Source organism: Rana temporaria, chromosome 1, assembly GCF_905171775.1.
Source record: "Rana temporaria chromosome 1, aRanTem1.1, whole genome shotgun sequence".
Classification (NCBI taxonomy): domain Eukaryota; kingdom Metazoa; phylum Chordata; class Amphibia; order Anura; family Ranidae; genus Rana; species Rana temporaria.
The window spans coordinates 167,810,317-167,825,989 of NC_053489.1; the positions used below are offsets into that span (position 1 = coordinate 167,810,317).

Below are 15,673 nucleotides of genomic sequence, written 5' to 3' on the forward strand. Positions count from 1 at the left end.
ATTGCAGCAAAATAAAGGTGCAAAACCAGCAACTGATACAGAGCCAAACAAATGTTAAATAAAAGTGATGTGCAAAACGAGCAAAAATGAGTCCTTCAGTGAAACAAATTCCATAGAATATGTATAAAAACTGCCAGATGATCCGATCAGTATGCTGAATCAGGTGTTGAATAAGTGACTAGCAGATGAAGATCAAATCCTTCACTAGGCTCACCAGCCTCTTACCTCTAAGTAGATAAAGATGAGCATCGAATCACACCATGGAAATCCTTTATGGGTAATCCCTGTCACTTCTCCCCTTGAGCTTGTACCTCGTCTCTACGACCAATTCGTATAGTACTCCGCCCAGATAGAAAAAATTGGAGAGAGGGAACAAAAAGAGGAACCTCCGATAGTGAAGCACAGTAAACCAAGTTGTATTTTATTTAATGAAAAAACCTGTGCTTACATCTAAAAAACAACAAATGTGCAGCAGTTTTAAAAATGAGCGGCGTTCACAGCGCCGGCTTACGTCACTCCAGGTGTACGCCAATCCCTACGCGTTACGACACGACGTCACGTGTCTTCATCTGGGGCATCTGATTGGCGGACATTCTCTTGTTTATATATCCGGGAAAACGGAAATAGTATCGCCGCCATATTATTGAAGTCCAAATGATATGTATATACATTACATTGGAATGGCATATCTCCATCTAAGGATCATTAAACGATACATATCTCCACGGCAACTAGATGTTGTAGACTCGCTACGATGCAACACTGGGTTATATTTACCGCTGCATGTCAGACAAATAATTACAAGTAAAAATTAATATTAAAAATGAATATTTCCGCAATCTAGGGAGGGAAGTCATTCTCATCCCCGAGGTATCAATGGGAATAAATCCTCTCAACCAATTATATTATAGGGGAAATATTACATTGTACATATATAAATTCACCAAAAATGGTGATAGCAATCCTATTTAAAAACAGACCTATAGATTATAAAAAGGTAATATAAAACAAATACTACACGTATTCAAACGCAGTATTTGAAAATTAATATATAAAAAATATGTAAAATATAAAAATATAGATAAAAATACATTATTATAGTACAATCCAGATGATGGGTATCCATATATATAAAATTACATGTAGATATATAAACATATATATGAAAAATATAAAAAATTATATATATAAAAATAAGTGGGTGGTCGCACACCTGGTTTGTCGCATCACATACCCACAATCTACATATATAAAGATATTTCTTTCTCAAGTGTTCCTATTGACCTTCATGTATAAACCATTCTCCCTCAAATAGTAAGATGACAAATATACACAGAATAGCTGAATTCAATCAATCAAAAGTTACTAAGAAAACAATTGAGATCGAACTCAACGTTCATACCACCCGGTACAAGTGTACGCATAGTATGAATCCATTTAGATTCCTTTTGGCTGATTGTACGAATCTTGTGACTCCCTCTCCATGAGGGATTGTATTTTTCTACCCCCCAGAATTGTAATTGGGTGGGGTCACGATTATGTACTTGATCAAAGTGCCTTGACACACTGTGTTTCGGAAAGCCCTTAATTATGTTCTCCACATGTTCGTTAACCCGTACCTTCAGGGCCCTCTTTGTTCTGCCGACATATTGGAGGTTACAGCTACATTGTAGCACATAGACAACCCCCTCAGTATGACAACCAATAAACTCTTTAATCACGTGGGTTTCACCTGTATTTGTTGCTAGAAACTCGGTACGTTTCTTTTGAAACTTCTGTGATTTCTTACATGCATTACAGTTCTTGCATGGATAAAAACCCTTTCCTGAAAAGAAGGTATATCCTGGTTTTGGTGGTGGTTCAACTACTGTTCTCACAATCAAGTTTCTCAAAGTTGGTGCTCTCTTATACACTATCCTTGGTTTTTCAGGAAGTAGTTGCCCTAGATCCTTATCTCCCTTTAAAATGTGCCAGTGTCTCTCAATCAATTTGGCCACATCTTTATATTGGGAGTTATAGTCTAGAATAAGAACCGGTGCACTTTGTTGTTGGTGTATTTTCGGTTTATCCTGCAACATCAGATTCCTATCTAGCTTACTTACAGTATTTATTTGATCTTTCACCCATGGTCCATCATAGCCTTTTTCTTTAAACCTCATGCCAATCATGTCAGCTTGCAGCATGTAATCACTCTCTTTCGTACAGTTCCTTCTAATTCTAATCAGTTGTCCCTTCGGGATATTAAATAACCAAGGTTTAAAATGGCAACTGTCTATCGAAAGGTAACTGTTTGTATCAACATTTTTGAAATGTGTTTTAGTGACTACTTTATCTTTTTCTATACTTATGTTGAGGTCTAGGAAGTCTATAGACTTCTCATCAATTTTCCACACTAGGGAAATGTTCTTGTCATTGCTATTGAGTGTCTCCAGGAAGTTCTCCAAACCTTCTCTACTCCCATTCCACAGGATAATAATGTCGTCTATATATCTCTTATAGAGGGACAACTCAACTGGAGTATTCTCATATATAGCTGCCTCTTCCCATAATGCCATGAAGGCATTCGCTACACTAGGTGCGAACTTCGCTCCCATGGCAATACCAATAGCCTGATGGTAATAGCTCTGGTCGTACCAAAAATAATTACACTTGAGGCAAAGATCGAGGCACTTGATGAGGAACTTCCTTTGCTTACAGACAAGGCTGCTAAATTTGCGTAAAAGCCACTTAGCAGCAAAACAAGTATCATGGTGCTGTACAATCGTGTACAGTGATGTAACATCTGCTGTAGCAAGTAATGTGGTACCTTCACATACTGACACTGTATTGAGAAGCTGTAATATATGTTTTGTGTCCTTGAGGTAGGCTGGAGTCTTTTGGACAGCAGGTTGGATGAAATAGTCAATATACTGTCCCATCCTGGCAGTAAGAGAATCTATCCCATTTACTATGGGTCTGCCAGGTGGGTTTTCACGAGATTTGTGGATCTTAGGGATAGTGTAAATAACTGGTATCCTACACATTTCAGGTAACAGAAATTTGGCTTCCTTCTTATTTAGGATATCCTTTTTCTTTCCCAAATTTATAAGTAATGCCAGCTCTTTCTTGTATTTTGAGGTAGGGTTCCCCAAAAGTTTATTATACGTGTTACCATCTTGCAATTGTCTACTCAATTCGCTCTGATACTGTTCCTTTGATTGTATCACGACAGCTCCTCCCTTATCGGCTGGGCGGACCACAATGTCACTTCTTTTGGTTAATAGTTTGATTCCCTTCTTTATGTGGATTGGGTCATTTATTTTCTTTAGTTTTAGAGACTCCAGGTCTTGTAAAACTAATCTTTTAAAGACATCTATATGTTGGTTTTTGGCTATCTGAGGGTTGTAGACCGGTTGGAGACACTCAATAGCAATGACAAGAACATTTCCCTAGTGTGGAAAATTGATGAGAAGTCTATAGACTTCCTAGACCTCAACATAAGTATAGAAAAAGATAAAGTAGTCACTAAAACACATTTCAAAAATGTTGATACAAACAGTTACCTTTCGATAGACAGTTGCCATTTTAAACCTTGGTTATTTAATATCCCGAAGGGACAACTGATTAGAATTAGAAGGAACTGTACGAAAGAGAGTGATTACATGCTGCAAGCTGACATGATTGGCATGAGGTTTAAAGAAAAAGGCTATGATGGACCATGGGTGAAAGATCAAATAAATACTGTAAGTAAGCTAGATAGGAATCTGATGTTGCAGGATAAACCGAAAATACACCAACAACAAAGTGCACCGGTTCTTATTCTAGACTATAACTCCCAATATAAAGATGTGGCCAAATTGATTGAGAGACACTGGCACATTTTAAAGGGAGATAAGGATCTAGGGCAACTACTTCCTGAAAAACCAAGGATAGTGTATAAGAGAGCACCAACTTTGAGAAACTTGATTGTGAGAACAGTAGTTGAACCACCACCAAAACCAGGATATACCTTCTTTTCAGGAAAGGGTTTTTATCCATGCAAGAACTGTAATGCATGTAAGAAATCACAGAAGTTTCAAAAGAAACGTACCGAGTTTCTAGCAACAAATACAGGTGAAACCCACGTGATTAAAGAGTTTATTGGTTGTCATACTGAGGGGGTTGTCTATGTGCTACAATGTAGCTGTAACCTCCAATATGTCGGCAGAACAAAGAGGGCCCTGAAGGTACGGGTTAACGAACATGTGGAGAACATAATTAAGGGCTTTCCGAAACACAGTGTGTCAAGGCACTTTGATCAAGTACATAATCGTGACCCCACCCAATTACAATTCTGGGGGGTAGAAAAATACAATCCCTCATGGAGAGGGAGTCACAAGATTCGTACAATCAGCCAAAAGGAATCTAAATGGATTCATACTATGCGTACACTTGTACCGGGTGGTATGAACGTTGAGTTCGATCTCAATTGTTTTCTTAGTAACTTTTGATTGATTGAATTCAGCTATTCTGTGTATATTTGTCATCTTACTATTTGAGGGAGAATGGTTTATACATGAAGGTCAATAGGAACACTTGAGAAAGAAATATCTTTATATATGTAGATTGTGGGTATGTGATGCGACAAACCAGGTGTGCGACCACCCACTTATTTTTATATATATAATTTTTTATATTTTTCATATATATGTTTATATATCTACATGTAATTTTATATATATGGATACCCATCATCTGGATTGTACTATAATAATGTATTTTTATCTATATTTTTATATTTTACATATTTTTTATATATTAATTTTCAAATACTGCGTTTGAATACGTGTAGTATTTGTTTTATATTACCTTTTTATAATCTATAGGTCTGTTTTTAAATAGGATTGCTATCACCATTTTTGGTGAATTTATATATGTACAATGTAATATTTCCCCTATAATATAATTGGTTGAGAGGATTTATTCCCATTGATACCTCGGGGATGAGAATGACTTCCCTCCCTAGATTGCGGAAATATTCATTTTTAATATTAATTTTTACTTGTAATTATTTGTCTGACATGCAGCGGTAAATATAACCCAGTGTTGCATCGTAGCGAGTCTACAACATCTAGTTGCCGTGGAGATATGTATCGTTTAATGATCCTTAGATGGAGATATGCCATTCCAATGTAATGTATATACATATCATTTGGACTTCAATAATATGGCGGCGATACTATTTCCGTTTTCCCGGATATATAAACAAGAGAATGTCCGCCAATCAGATGCCCCAGATGAAGACACGTGACGTCGTGTCGTAACGCGTAGGGATTGGCGTACACCTGGAGTGACGTAAGCCGGCGCTGTGAACGCCGCTCATTTTTAAAACTGCTGCACATTTGTTGTTTTTTAGATGTAAGCACAGGTTTTTTCATTAAATAAAATACAACTTGGTTTACTGTGCTTCACTATCGGAGGTTCCTCTTTTTGTTCCCTCTCTCCAATTTTTTCTATCTGGGCGGAGTACTATACGAATTGGTCGTAGAGACGAGGTACAAGCTCAAGGGGAGAAGTGACAGGGATTACCCATAAAGGATTTCCATGGTGTGATTCGATGCTCATCTTTATCTACTTAGAGGTAAGAGGCTGGTGAGCCTAGTGAAGGATTTGATCTTCATCTGCTAGTCACTTATTCAACACCTGATTCAGCATACTGATCGGATCATCTGGCAGTTTTTATACATATTCTATGGAATTTGTTTCACTGAAGGACTCATTTTTGCTCGTTTTGCACATCACTTTTATTTAACATTTGTTTGGCTCTGTATCAGTTGCTGGTTTTGCACCTTTATTTTGCTGCAATATTTGAGCTATTAGCTCTCCTATACCACTTGTATACACGGACTATTCAGTATATTTACATTCACACTTTATCTAATTTAGTATCATTTCACATTTTTTGTGTTTATATTTATGTGTCACAGCAATGTGAGATACGTTGCGCAGAATCACTTTTAATTATTTTATTTCTATTTTTGTGTTTGGTAAAACACTGCTAGATTTTGCTGCACTGTATATTATTTGTTGAGGTGTTTGTATTTCAAGGATCTATAGTAGCGCGGGAGCACTTGTCACTTTATAAGCTGTTCAGTAAGCTGTTCTAAATGACTTTCCACCATCACCCGGATGATGGTGGAAAGCTTACTGAGAAGAAACAGGAAGTGAGAAATTCAAACAAAGAAAAATAAGATTTAGAAGGGAAATCGAAGGAAAAGGTAAGTGAACCAACAATGCACTAGCTTAAAGGAACCAATTTAGAAAATAAAAGACGAACCTTTACAACCCCTTTAACTATTTAAGAAATGTCAGACGGAGGAGCAGACAGTCCGCCAGGAGCGTTCGGCGTTTTTCTTTTTTCAGGTTTGGCGGTGCAGCGGGTGGTGTGAGATGGATCTACATCGAGGGACATTGTTTTTTTTTTTTTTTTATAAAAAACGCCTACTGTTTTTCTCTATTTTTGACACTTTTTTGGTTTAATGAGTAGGGGTGCAATCTACCCCATGCTCATTCACATGGAGGGGGGGGGATTTAGGGACCCCCTTATTAAAGGCGGCTTCCGGATTCCAATAAGCCCCATGCCCGCAGACGTCCATAACCACCGCCCAGGGTTGTCAGAAAGAACAGACAAGATTCTCACCGCTCCAGGTGAGCCCCGTGAGCAATCAAGGGTTGTTAAACCACCAGGGTGCTGGCTATGCTAATGATAGCAAAAATGGAAAGGAAAACTGGACAGCCGCACTCCAAAATCACTTAAAAAGAGATGTCTTTATTTTTCAACTGTACATACAGTCACTGCAAACCAACAAGATACAGTATGGCCGACGCGTTTCACACTGGCAGTCAGTGCTTAGTCGTGTCCAGTTTTCCTTTCCATTTTTGTTGTCAGAAAGAGGCCCTTGTTCCCATCAAAATGAGGACAAGGTGCTTTGGAGCAGTGGGGCAGAGCCTCCCCTGCGGCAAAGGACCCACCCCCCAGGTTGAGGGGATTTTTTTTAAATAGATGGGTCGGCAATTGAAAGCTTGAGTTATTTATTTTTCCACCGATCCGAATTCTAATCGTTCTGAAAATTTGGAATTCGTTAGAAAATTTATAAACAAATATTTTTTTTACAAAAATGAAACAAAAATAAACAAACTCCGAAACGACACTAAGGCCCCTTTCACAAGTTTTTTTGGCGGACCTGAACGGGCGCTTCATACAAGTCAATGGAGCGTTGGATGTTATAGGTGACCTTTTCCGCTGACATCCGATCTGCTAAAATCAGACGTATGGCGATACGTCGCCATCTGTCCTGGCGAATCGGATTGGGTGAGATCATCCGATCTCTCCATAGAAAAACAGCGGCGCTCGACAAGCCCCTCCCCGCTCAGTGAGCAGAGAGGGGCCTGTCATCCTCCGGCTCAGCGGAGATCAATAGATAGCTCTCCCGCTGAGCTGGCGGATGCCGCTAATGGATCCGTCTTGTGGGAATAAGGCCTAAACTAATTCCAAAATGGGGTGCCAGGATGCAAAAAACAGCAGTTGTGGTTTGGGTTGCCACTTTGTCTATTTCTCTAGTCTGGTTGGTAAAAATTTTACCCGGTGCTAATGATATTAATCAAAAAAAGTGTGGAATTTTTTTTTCCCAGAAAAGGTGGCCACTTTAGGCATTTGAGTCATGTAACCTCTTGTAATTAAAGGGTTTGTAAAGGATTTTTTTTTATCTAAATTGCTTCCTTTACCTTAATGCAGTGCTGTTTTCATGTCCTCAATGTTTGTTTTTGCTCTCAAGTTGCTGTAATTTTTCTCTGATCTCCACACTTCCTGGTTGTCTGTTTCCTGGTGACCACAGTGCTGGGAGCTTTCTCTCTGTGGTCACTAACTTCAAGGAGGTGTGATTACTGTGTGTCTAGTTTCTAGTTTCGTTTTCCAAACCATGACTGCCCTGTATGGCTCTGTAAGGCAGAGAGGCAGGAAACAACATGCAAAAACGAAACTAGAAACTACAGGTACATTATATGATTTTTTTTTATCTATTTTTAATCGTTTTTAAAAGGAATCAGTTAACTATTGTGGGGCAGATCCACAGAGAGAGTACGCCGGCGTATGTACTGATATGTCGGCGTACTTTCAAATTTCCCGTGTCGTATCTTTATTTTGAATCCTCAAAACAAGATACGACGGCATCTGGGTTAGATCCGACAGGCGTACGGCTTCGTACGCCTTCGGATCCAAGATGCAATTCTTCGGCGTCCGCTGGGTGGCGTTCCCTTCGTTTTCCGCGTCGAGTATGCAAATTAGCTATTTCCGACGATCCACGAATGTACGAGCGGCTGGCGAATTCCTTTACGTCGTCTCTAGTCGGCTTTAAAGCTGCTATTTCGTGGCATACTCAATGTTAAGTATGGCCGTCGTTCCCGCGTCTAATTTTAAAAATTTTTTTTTGCGTAAGTCGTTCGTGAATCGGGATGGATGTAATTTACGTCCAGGTCAAAACCAATGATGTCCTTGCGACGTCATTTAGCGCAATGCACGGCGGGAAATTTAGGGACGGCGCATGCGCAGTTCGTTCGGCGCGGGGACACGCTTCATTTAAATGAAACACGCCCCCCTACTCGCCGATTTGAATTAGGCGCCGTTACGCCACGAGAGATACACTACGCCGCCGTAACTTACGGCGCAAATTCCTTCTGGATTCGAAGCATTAAAAAGTAAGTTACAGCGGCGTAGCGTATCTCCCATACGCTGCGCCCATGCAATTCTACGTGGATCTGCCCCTGTGTCTCTATACCCTGTAAACAGTCATTTCAGCAATTCATTTTTTTTTATTTACAACCTCTTTAATCTTGCAGTTGAGAAAAGTGAGGATATAACTTGGCTGTGTAAATCTTGAATGACTGGATAAATATACAAATCTTTTGGCAGATAGAAGAGCTTCCATGTATGGATTATTACAGCTGCATATTTAGCCATGTGCCCACAGTTCAGCTTTTAAAATATGCTGAGAGAAGTTGAGCACCTGCTAGGCAAAGTTTGATTCTTGGCCTGTTTCCTACTTCAGCTCCACCAGGTTCAGGCTTAGCTGAGGCTTATTACAAATGCCAAACAGAGTAAGAGACTCAGAATCACCCACAGCAATATGTGTAATTTACTGTAAGTGTAACTAGCACAGTGCTCAGACTCCAGCATTATTTATCCTCTGAGGATCATTCATGTACAACGTTAATGAAAAAGGTTCATCGCCAAGTATCTGGTATTTAATGTAGGGATATGTTGTTGATATGTCCCTCTAGAGTGGTTAATTATGCAGTAGTTAATTATTCACCAGCGAACTGTCGTGGGATATGTCCTTAGGGATACCTCTCATTGCTTTGTTGCCTAAGGCTTGTGTAGGATTGCAGCCTCAGTGTAAGCAGCGTTTTCTTCTGTTATAAAGGCATTTTTATTTCAGCCAGTAGTCTTTGAATTATGCTTAAATGCATTTATCTTATATTTATTTTATGTTAATTTCTGTATAAAATATATTTATATTTATTTGTGCACATGTTTAATTTTATACAGTAAAACCTTGGTTTGCGAGCATAATTCGTTCCAGAAACATGCTTGTAATCCAAAGCACTTGTATATCAAAGCATTTTTTTTACAGGGTATAAAAGAGAAGAGAGGCGCCTCTAAGTGTAGCAATACGTTGCTAAATGTTGTACCTTCATTAACCCCTTCCTTACCGGGCCATAATAATATGACCCAGGCAGGAACCCTCCATCCCTCCGGGTGGACATCATATGACGTTTTTTCTTCCCGGCAATCTAGGGCTCGCGAGCGCCGCGGCACCGCTCTTGACCCGGTGTGCGTGCCCGGCGGCCGTGATCACGGCAGGAGTGTGGATCTGTGTGTGTAAACACACAGATCCTCCTCCTGCCAGAGGTGAGGAGACCAATGTGTGTTCCCAGTACAGAGGAACACACAACGGTCTCCTCCCCTTGTGAGTCCCCCTCCCCCTACAGTAAGAATCACTCCCAGGGAACATATTAACACCTTCAGAACCCCCTAGTGTTAACCTCTTCCCTGACAGTCAGATTTACACAGTAATCAGTGCAGTTTTATAGCACTAATCGCTGTATAAATGTGAATGGTCCCAAAAACGTGCCGAAAGTGTCCGATATGTCCGCCGCAATGTCACGGTCACAATAAAAATCGCAGATCGCCGCCATTACTAGTAAAAAAAAATAATAAATGAAAATTATATAAATCTATCCCCTTTTTTGTAGACACTATAACTTTTGCGCAAATCAATCAATATACGCTCTTTTGCGATTTTTTTTTTGTTACCAAAAATATGTAGAAGAATACGTATCGGTCTAAACTGAGGATTTTTTTTTTAATTGTAATATTTATTAAATCAAAAAGTAAATTTTTTTATTTTTTTTTAAATTGTTTCTATTCTTTTGTTTATAGTGCAAAAAATAAAAACCGCAGAGATGATCAAATACCACCAAACATTTGGATACAGTGTTGCATGACCGCGCAATTGTCATTCAAAGTGCAACAGCGCTGAAAACTAAAAATTGGTGTGGGCAGGAAGGGGGTGAAAATGCCCTGTATGGAAGTGGTTAAATGTAACTATATTGCTACACTTAGGGGCACCTCTCTTCTCTTTTATACTCAGTTGTGACATGACGCTGCTTTACCATGCCCCCTGCTTCCTAATGCATTGTACACACGACCAGTTTTCCCATTGAAAACTGCCATGAGAGCTTTTGGCCGGTAAAACCGTCCGTGTGTATGCTCCGTCGCAGTTTTCCCGACGAGAAAACTGACGGAAAAAAAAAGAGAGCCAGCTTTCTTTTTTCACGTCGGGATTCCCGGCGGACTTTTTACCGTCGGCAAAACCAGTCGTGTGTATGCTTTTCCGAGAGGAAAAAAACACGCATGCTCAGAATTAAATATGAGACGGGAGCGCTTGTTCTGGTAAAGCTAGCATTCGTAATGGAGATAGCACATTCGTCACGCTGTAATGGACTGAAAAGCACAAGGCTGAAAAGCGCAAATCGTCTCTCACCAAACTTTTACTAGCACGAGGATCAGCAAAAGTAGCCCAAAGGGTGGCACTGTTTGAATAGCACTTCCCCTTTATAGCCCCGTCGTACGTGGTGTACGTCACCACGCTTTGGACGGGCGGTATTTGGCCTGAACGTGTTTATGCAAGGCAGGCTTGAGCGGAATCCCGTCGGGAAAAACGTTGTTTGTTTTTCCTGCCGAGAAAAACGTGTCGTGTGTACGAGGCATCACAGGATGTTACTGACAGCAGCAGGAGCCAATGGCTCTCCCTACTCTCTCAGTGTAGCCTGTGAGAGCAGGAAGAGGGTAGAGAAAAGCTGCAGCTGGGCACAGTACTGGGTTAATAGAGAACTCAGGTATGTGTTTAGGGAGGAGGTGGGGGCAGCTAGAAGATGTTTTTACCATAAGTCAAAAAAATGCATTCGATTATTAAAATCTTTTTACTTTAGAACCACTTTAGATTTTTTCAATAGAAACAAAACAATTGCAGCATACAATGTACATTATTAGCATTGACAGAAGGTTCAATAGTACATTCCAAAGTAGGCATAACTCAAAAGTGGGAGTAAAGAGGTGGTAAGAGTTACAAGTTAGACAAGTCATCCCATAGCATTAATTTGCAGCAAGTATACAAGTAATAAGAATTTACTTCCAAGAAAGTTTACAGGACAAACCTCCTTCTTACCATGTACAAGTCTCACAATATCAACCTGGAGGATGGGAGGGATAGGACAAGGAGAGGAAAGGAAGGAAGGAGGGAAGTAAGGATGGGGAATAAGGCAGTGGGAACAACACATGGGGGGGGGGGGGTAGAGAGAGGATAAGAATGTAGAACTTATCAGAGGTAGATCCACCAGAGAGGAGGAAGTATTACATTCTCGTGCATATATGTAAAAGATCATCAGTGGCCCCATGGGGCAATCAAAGCATTCCAAATTTTGTGGAATTCTTTCCAGCAGTTTCTACTATTATACAGTATGTCAGTTTGTACATAGGCTAAAATGTTGTTGATAGTAGCATGTCAAGAGGACAGGGTGGGAGAGTTATGAGATTTCCAGTGAAGAAGAATCTCCCTTTGAGCATAAAAAATGGCATAGAAAACAACTAAACATATCGACTCAACTGTACACCATTAAGAATGCCTAATAGTTTCTTGTGAAAAAAAAAGAATGCCTAATAGCATCATCTTTGGATCGACACATTATTTTTCATTTGGAAACACTGATGAATATTAGGATAGGAGTTGCCTATCTATATAATGACTAGGACATGCCCTTACCATACAGTGGAATTAATATCAACATTTTTTTTTTCGTTTCAGGTAATTGACCCTGGGCAGATCTCTCTGGAAGACCTGTTAGATATGACTGATGAGCAGGTTTGCGAAACACTGGGAAAGTTTGGTGCTAGCACCGAAGAGTGTGATCGGTTAAATGCCTCCCTTTCTTGTCTACGCAGTGTTTACAAATCAGGTATAAAACTCTAAACTAGACATTGTATGTCCTGTTTATTCTGTCGGCAACTAATTACTACAAACCAAAAACTCTGATCAAGGTATAGCAGAAAATGTACCACATTGCATGCCTGTGATTTCTTGTATTTAAACATACGAGCCCTGAACCAGAGTGACAGGGGCTCTTGACTGTTGGGAACATGGAAAATGTTTAGACATGTGCACACTTTCTGTAGTTATACAAGGCAATTGAAATGACTGCTAGCTCAGAATAACAGCCTTTCTCACACCTTTTTATAACACAGAGTAACCCTTAAAATAGCTTTCTGGTCTCAGGGAACCCCTGCTAATAATTGCTTTATCTACTGCTCACTGTACATTGGCATGATGGTCACTGGGAAGAATGCTTCATACACTTGTAGTCATTGAGAGATCCCCCCCCCTTACAGGCAGACATTTTTCATTGCTCAAGGAACCCCTAGCAACCCCTGGAGAACCTTTTGGTTTCACAGAACCTGGGTTGAGAAAAGCTGTCCTACAGGAAGTGGATTAGCTTAAAGTGAGGTAGCTTATTATGGGTGCACAAAGAGGCCATACTCACGGAAGGTACAGCAGCTACTAGTTGCTACTGTTGAAGATTCAAAGCAAAAAATGGTGACTTTACTATGCTAAGTGAGCTGTGGCACTGTTTAAAATGGCAGTCTGGTTCAGGTTTTCTGGGAAGCAAGCACACTAGCTGTGTGCTGGGCTTATGTTAGAGACAGAGTTATGCCGCGTACAGACGGTCGTTTTTTGTGATAAAAAAAAAAATGACGTTTTGAATCATGAAATAAAACGACGTTTTTGAAACTTCATTTTCAAAAATGACGTTGCCTACACACCATCGTTTTTGAAAATGCTCTAGCAAAGCGCGGTTACGTTCAGCACGTACGACGGCACTCTTTTCCATTGAAGCTAGCTTCATAACTTTCTTCTGAGCATGCGCGGGTTTAAAAACGTTGTTTTGAAACGTCGTTTTGCCCACACACTATCATTTTCATTGACACAAAAAACGACGTTTTGAAAAACGACACAAAAAATTCGAGCATGTTCGAATTTTTTTTTGACGTTTTTCAGAAGACATAAAACAATGTTTTCCCCACACACGCTCATTTTAAATGACGTTTTCAAAAACGTCATTTTTTTTTTAAAACAAAAAACGACCGTCTGTACGCGGCATTAGAGGTTCAGTGGCCTCACCCTCATGAGTGGGTGAGTGTGTGAAGGGAACTGTGAGGTGCACATTGCACCGTACTGTCCAGGTCAGGACAGACAAAGGCCAGAGCCTGCAAGGATGTAGCTGCAGGAGAAACAGTCACGCTGACAAAGGTACAGTGTTTTGTGCACGAGCACAGTCCGTGTGTTTGACGGTCTGGCGGACCAATCATGAGGCCTGAGCAATAAAGCTGTAAAAAGATAACCATGAGGCTCAATTCTATGTTTTGTTGCATTGATGGTGAGAACCCCCCACATGGGAAACTATTCAAGTGTGAACTTTTTGATTTGGTTTACATAAAAGTGAGCAGAAAAGGCCCTGAAACATACTTCGGACGTTGACATTGTTTGGTGCTACCAATGACCTACAAATTCCCCAATTTGTCACAGAGCATTCACTTTCTTAAAGGAGTTGTAAAGGAAATTATTTTTTTGCCTAAAATTAATGTCTGCAAGGTAGACAGACAGAATAGTGTAATGATTCTGTTAAAAAACGAGTAAATACCTATTAAATTCCTTCATCTATATTACCTCCGGCATTCTAGTTTCTGTTCTCTCATTCACTTCCTGGTTTGCGGCGCTCGTTCATGTAAGAACTACATTTCCCAGTATGAATTGCGCCACGCCCAGTAATTTACACCTCCTTGAAGCCTCTAACACGTAGAGAGCGTCCTGCCAGACAGATGTAGTTCCCAGGAGGGGGCGAGCACGTCACTGACAGTAAAGTCAGTAAAGTCTCCCATCACAGTGGTCAGTAAAATCAGACAAGCAGGAAGTGAACAGAACAGAGAAGAAATAGGGCAACTTCTGAGCAAAAACGAACAATGAGGAAGTGAAAAGAGGAATGTCTGCAGGTAAAGGATGCTTATTATGAAAAAAATTGTTTTCCTTTACAACCCCTTTAAGTCACCAGCCTCTACTCTTTTAGTAAAATTCACTAGCCATGTGTATTGGTAACTTTTTCCTTCTTTACATTACTGCTTTTTTCCTTGGCTGCTCAACTTCTACATTTTCTAAATCTTCTGGCAGGGATCATTACTTAGATAACCTCTCAGACGTACCAAGCAAGTAGAAATGCATGTCGCTGTTCACATAAAAGTACCCTTTTACACAGGTCTGTGTTTCCCATAAGGCACTCTTGAGCCAGTGCCATGGGCAGCAAGGTTCAAAAGCGCAACACCTAGCTTCAACATTTAAAAATTGTGATAGTTGTACCAAAGGCAGCAAGGTCTATGATCCTGCAGGTACATTAGATTAGTGACCAGTAGATCTCGTATAAACTCCTCCGAGTGGCTTGCTAATCCCATATACTTTTAGGTTGACAGACATTCAGGGATTTATAGTTCGACTGCAGCTGGGAAGTCTAAAGTTCTTAGCTGCTGTTCTTTAAATCACAAATACAAACCCATTGGCTATGATGAATTATTTTGGCTGATACGCCATTATTCCCTCAATATAAGACAAACTCTAGAGGTATTTGTTATGAGCACAAGCGAGAAGTCTATGGACGCATATTGTTAAAATGAAAACATTTATTTGTATTATCTGTGCATGTCTAGTTACCATCTAATCTGATTGCTTTAATGCCCAGAAGTCTCTGGAGAGCGGTATGAGAAATAATGAAGTTGTTCAAAATAGGAAATTCCTTTTAAACTATTGCAGTGTGTTAGGGGCAGGATTATTGTACCAGACTTAGTATGTATGAAATACAAATCCTAGAAAACATTTCTGTAAGGCCCAAGATAAGTAAAAGATGTTTTTCATTGTAATAGTTATCATGCAATAGATGGAATTGCATTCCAGCCTACACCGTCCTATGGATGTACAGCTTCTGTTTATCTAGCAAGCACTGAACTAAATCCAGTATTATCTAGTCTGAAATTCTCCTATGGAAGCAATCTTTAGAA

General features: G+C 39.9%; 1 protein-coding gene across 2 annotated transcripts in view; it reads left to right on the top strand.

Moving 5' to 3' along the window:
* KSR2 (kinase suppressor of ras 2) overlaps positions 1-15,673 on the top strand; it is a 607,737-nt gene that overhangs the window by 136,024 nt on the left and 456,040 nt on the right. For both annotated transcript variants that reach the window (XM_040345855.1, XM_040345864.1), the window contains exon 3: positions 12,381-12,531. In XM_040345855.1, coding sequence (XP_040201789.1) covers positions 12,381-12,531 — 151 coding nt within the window. The remainder of the gene's footprint in view (positions 1-12,380; positions 12,532-15,673) is intronic.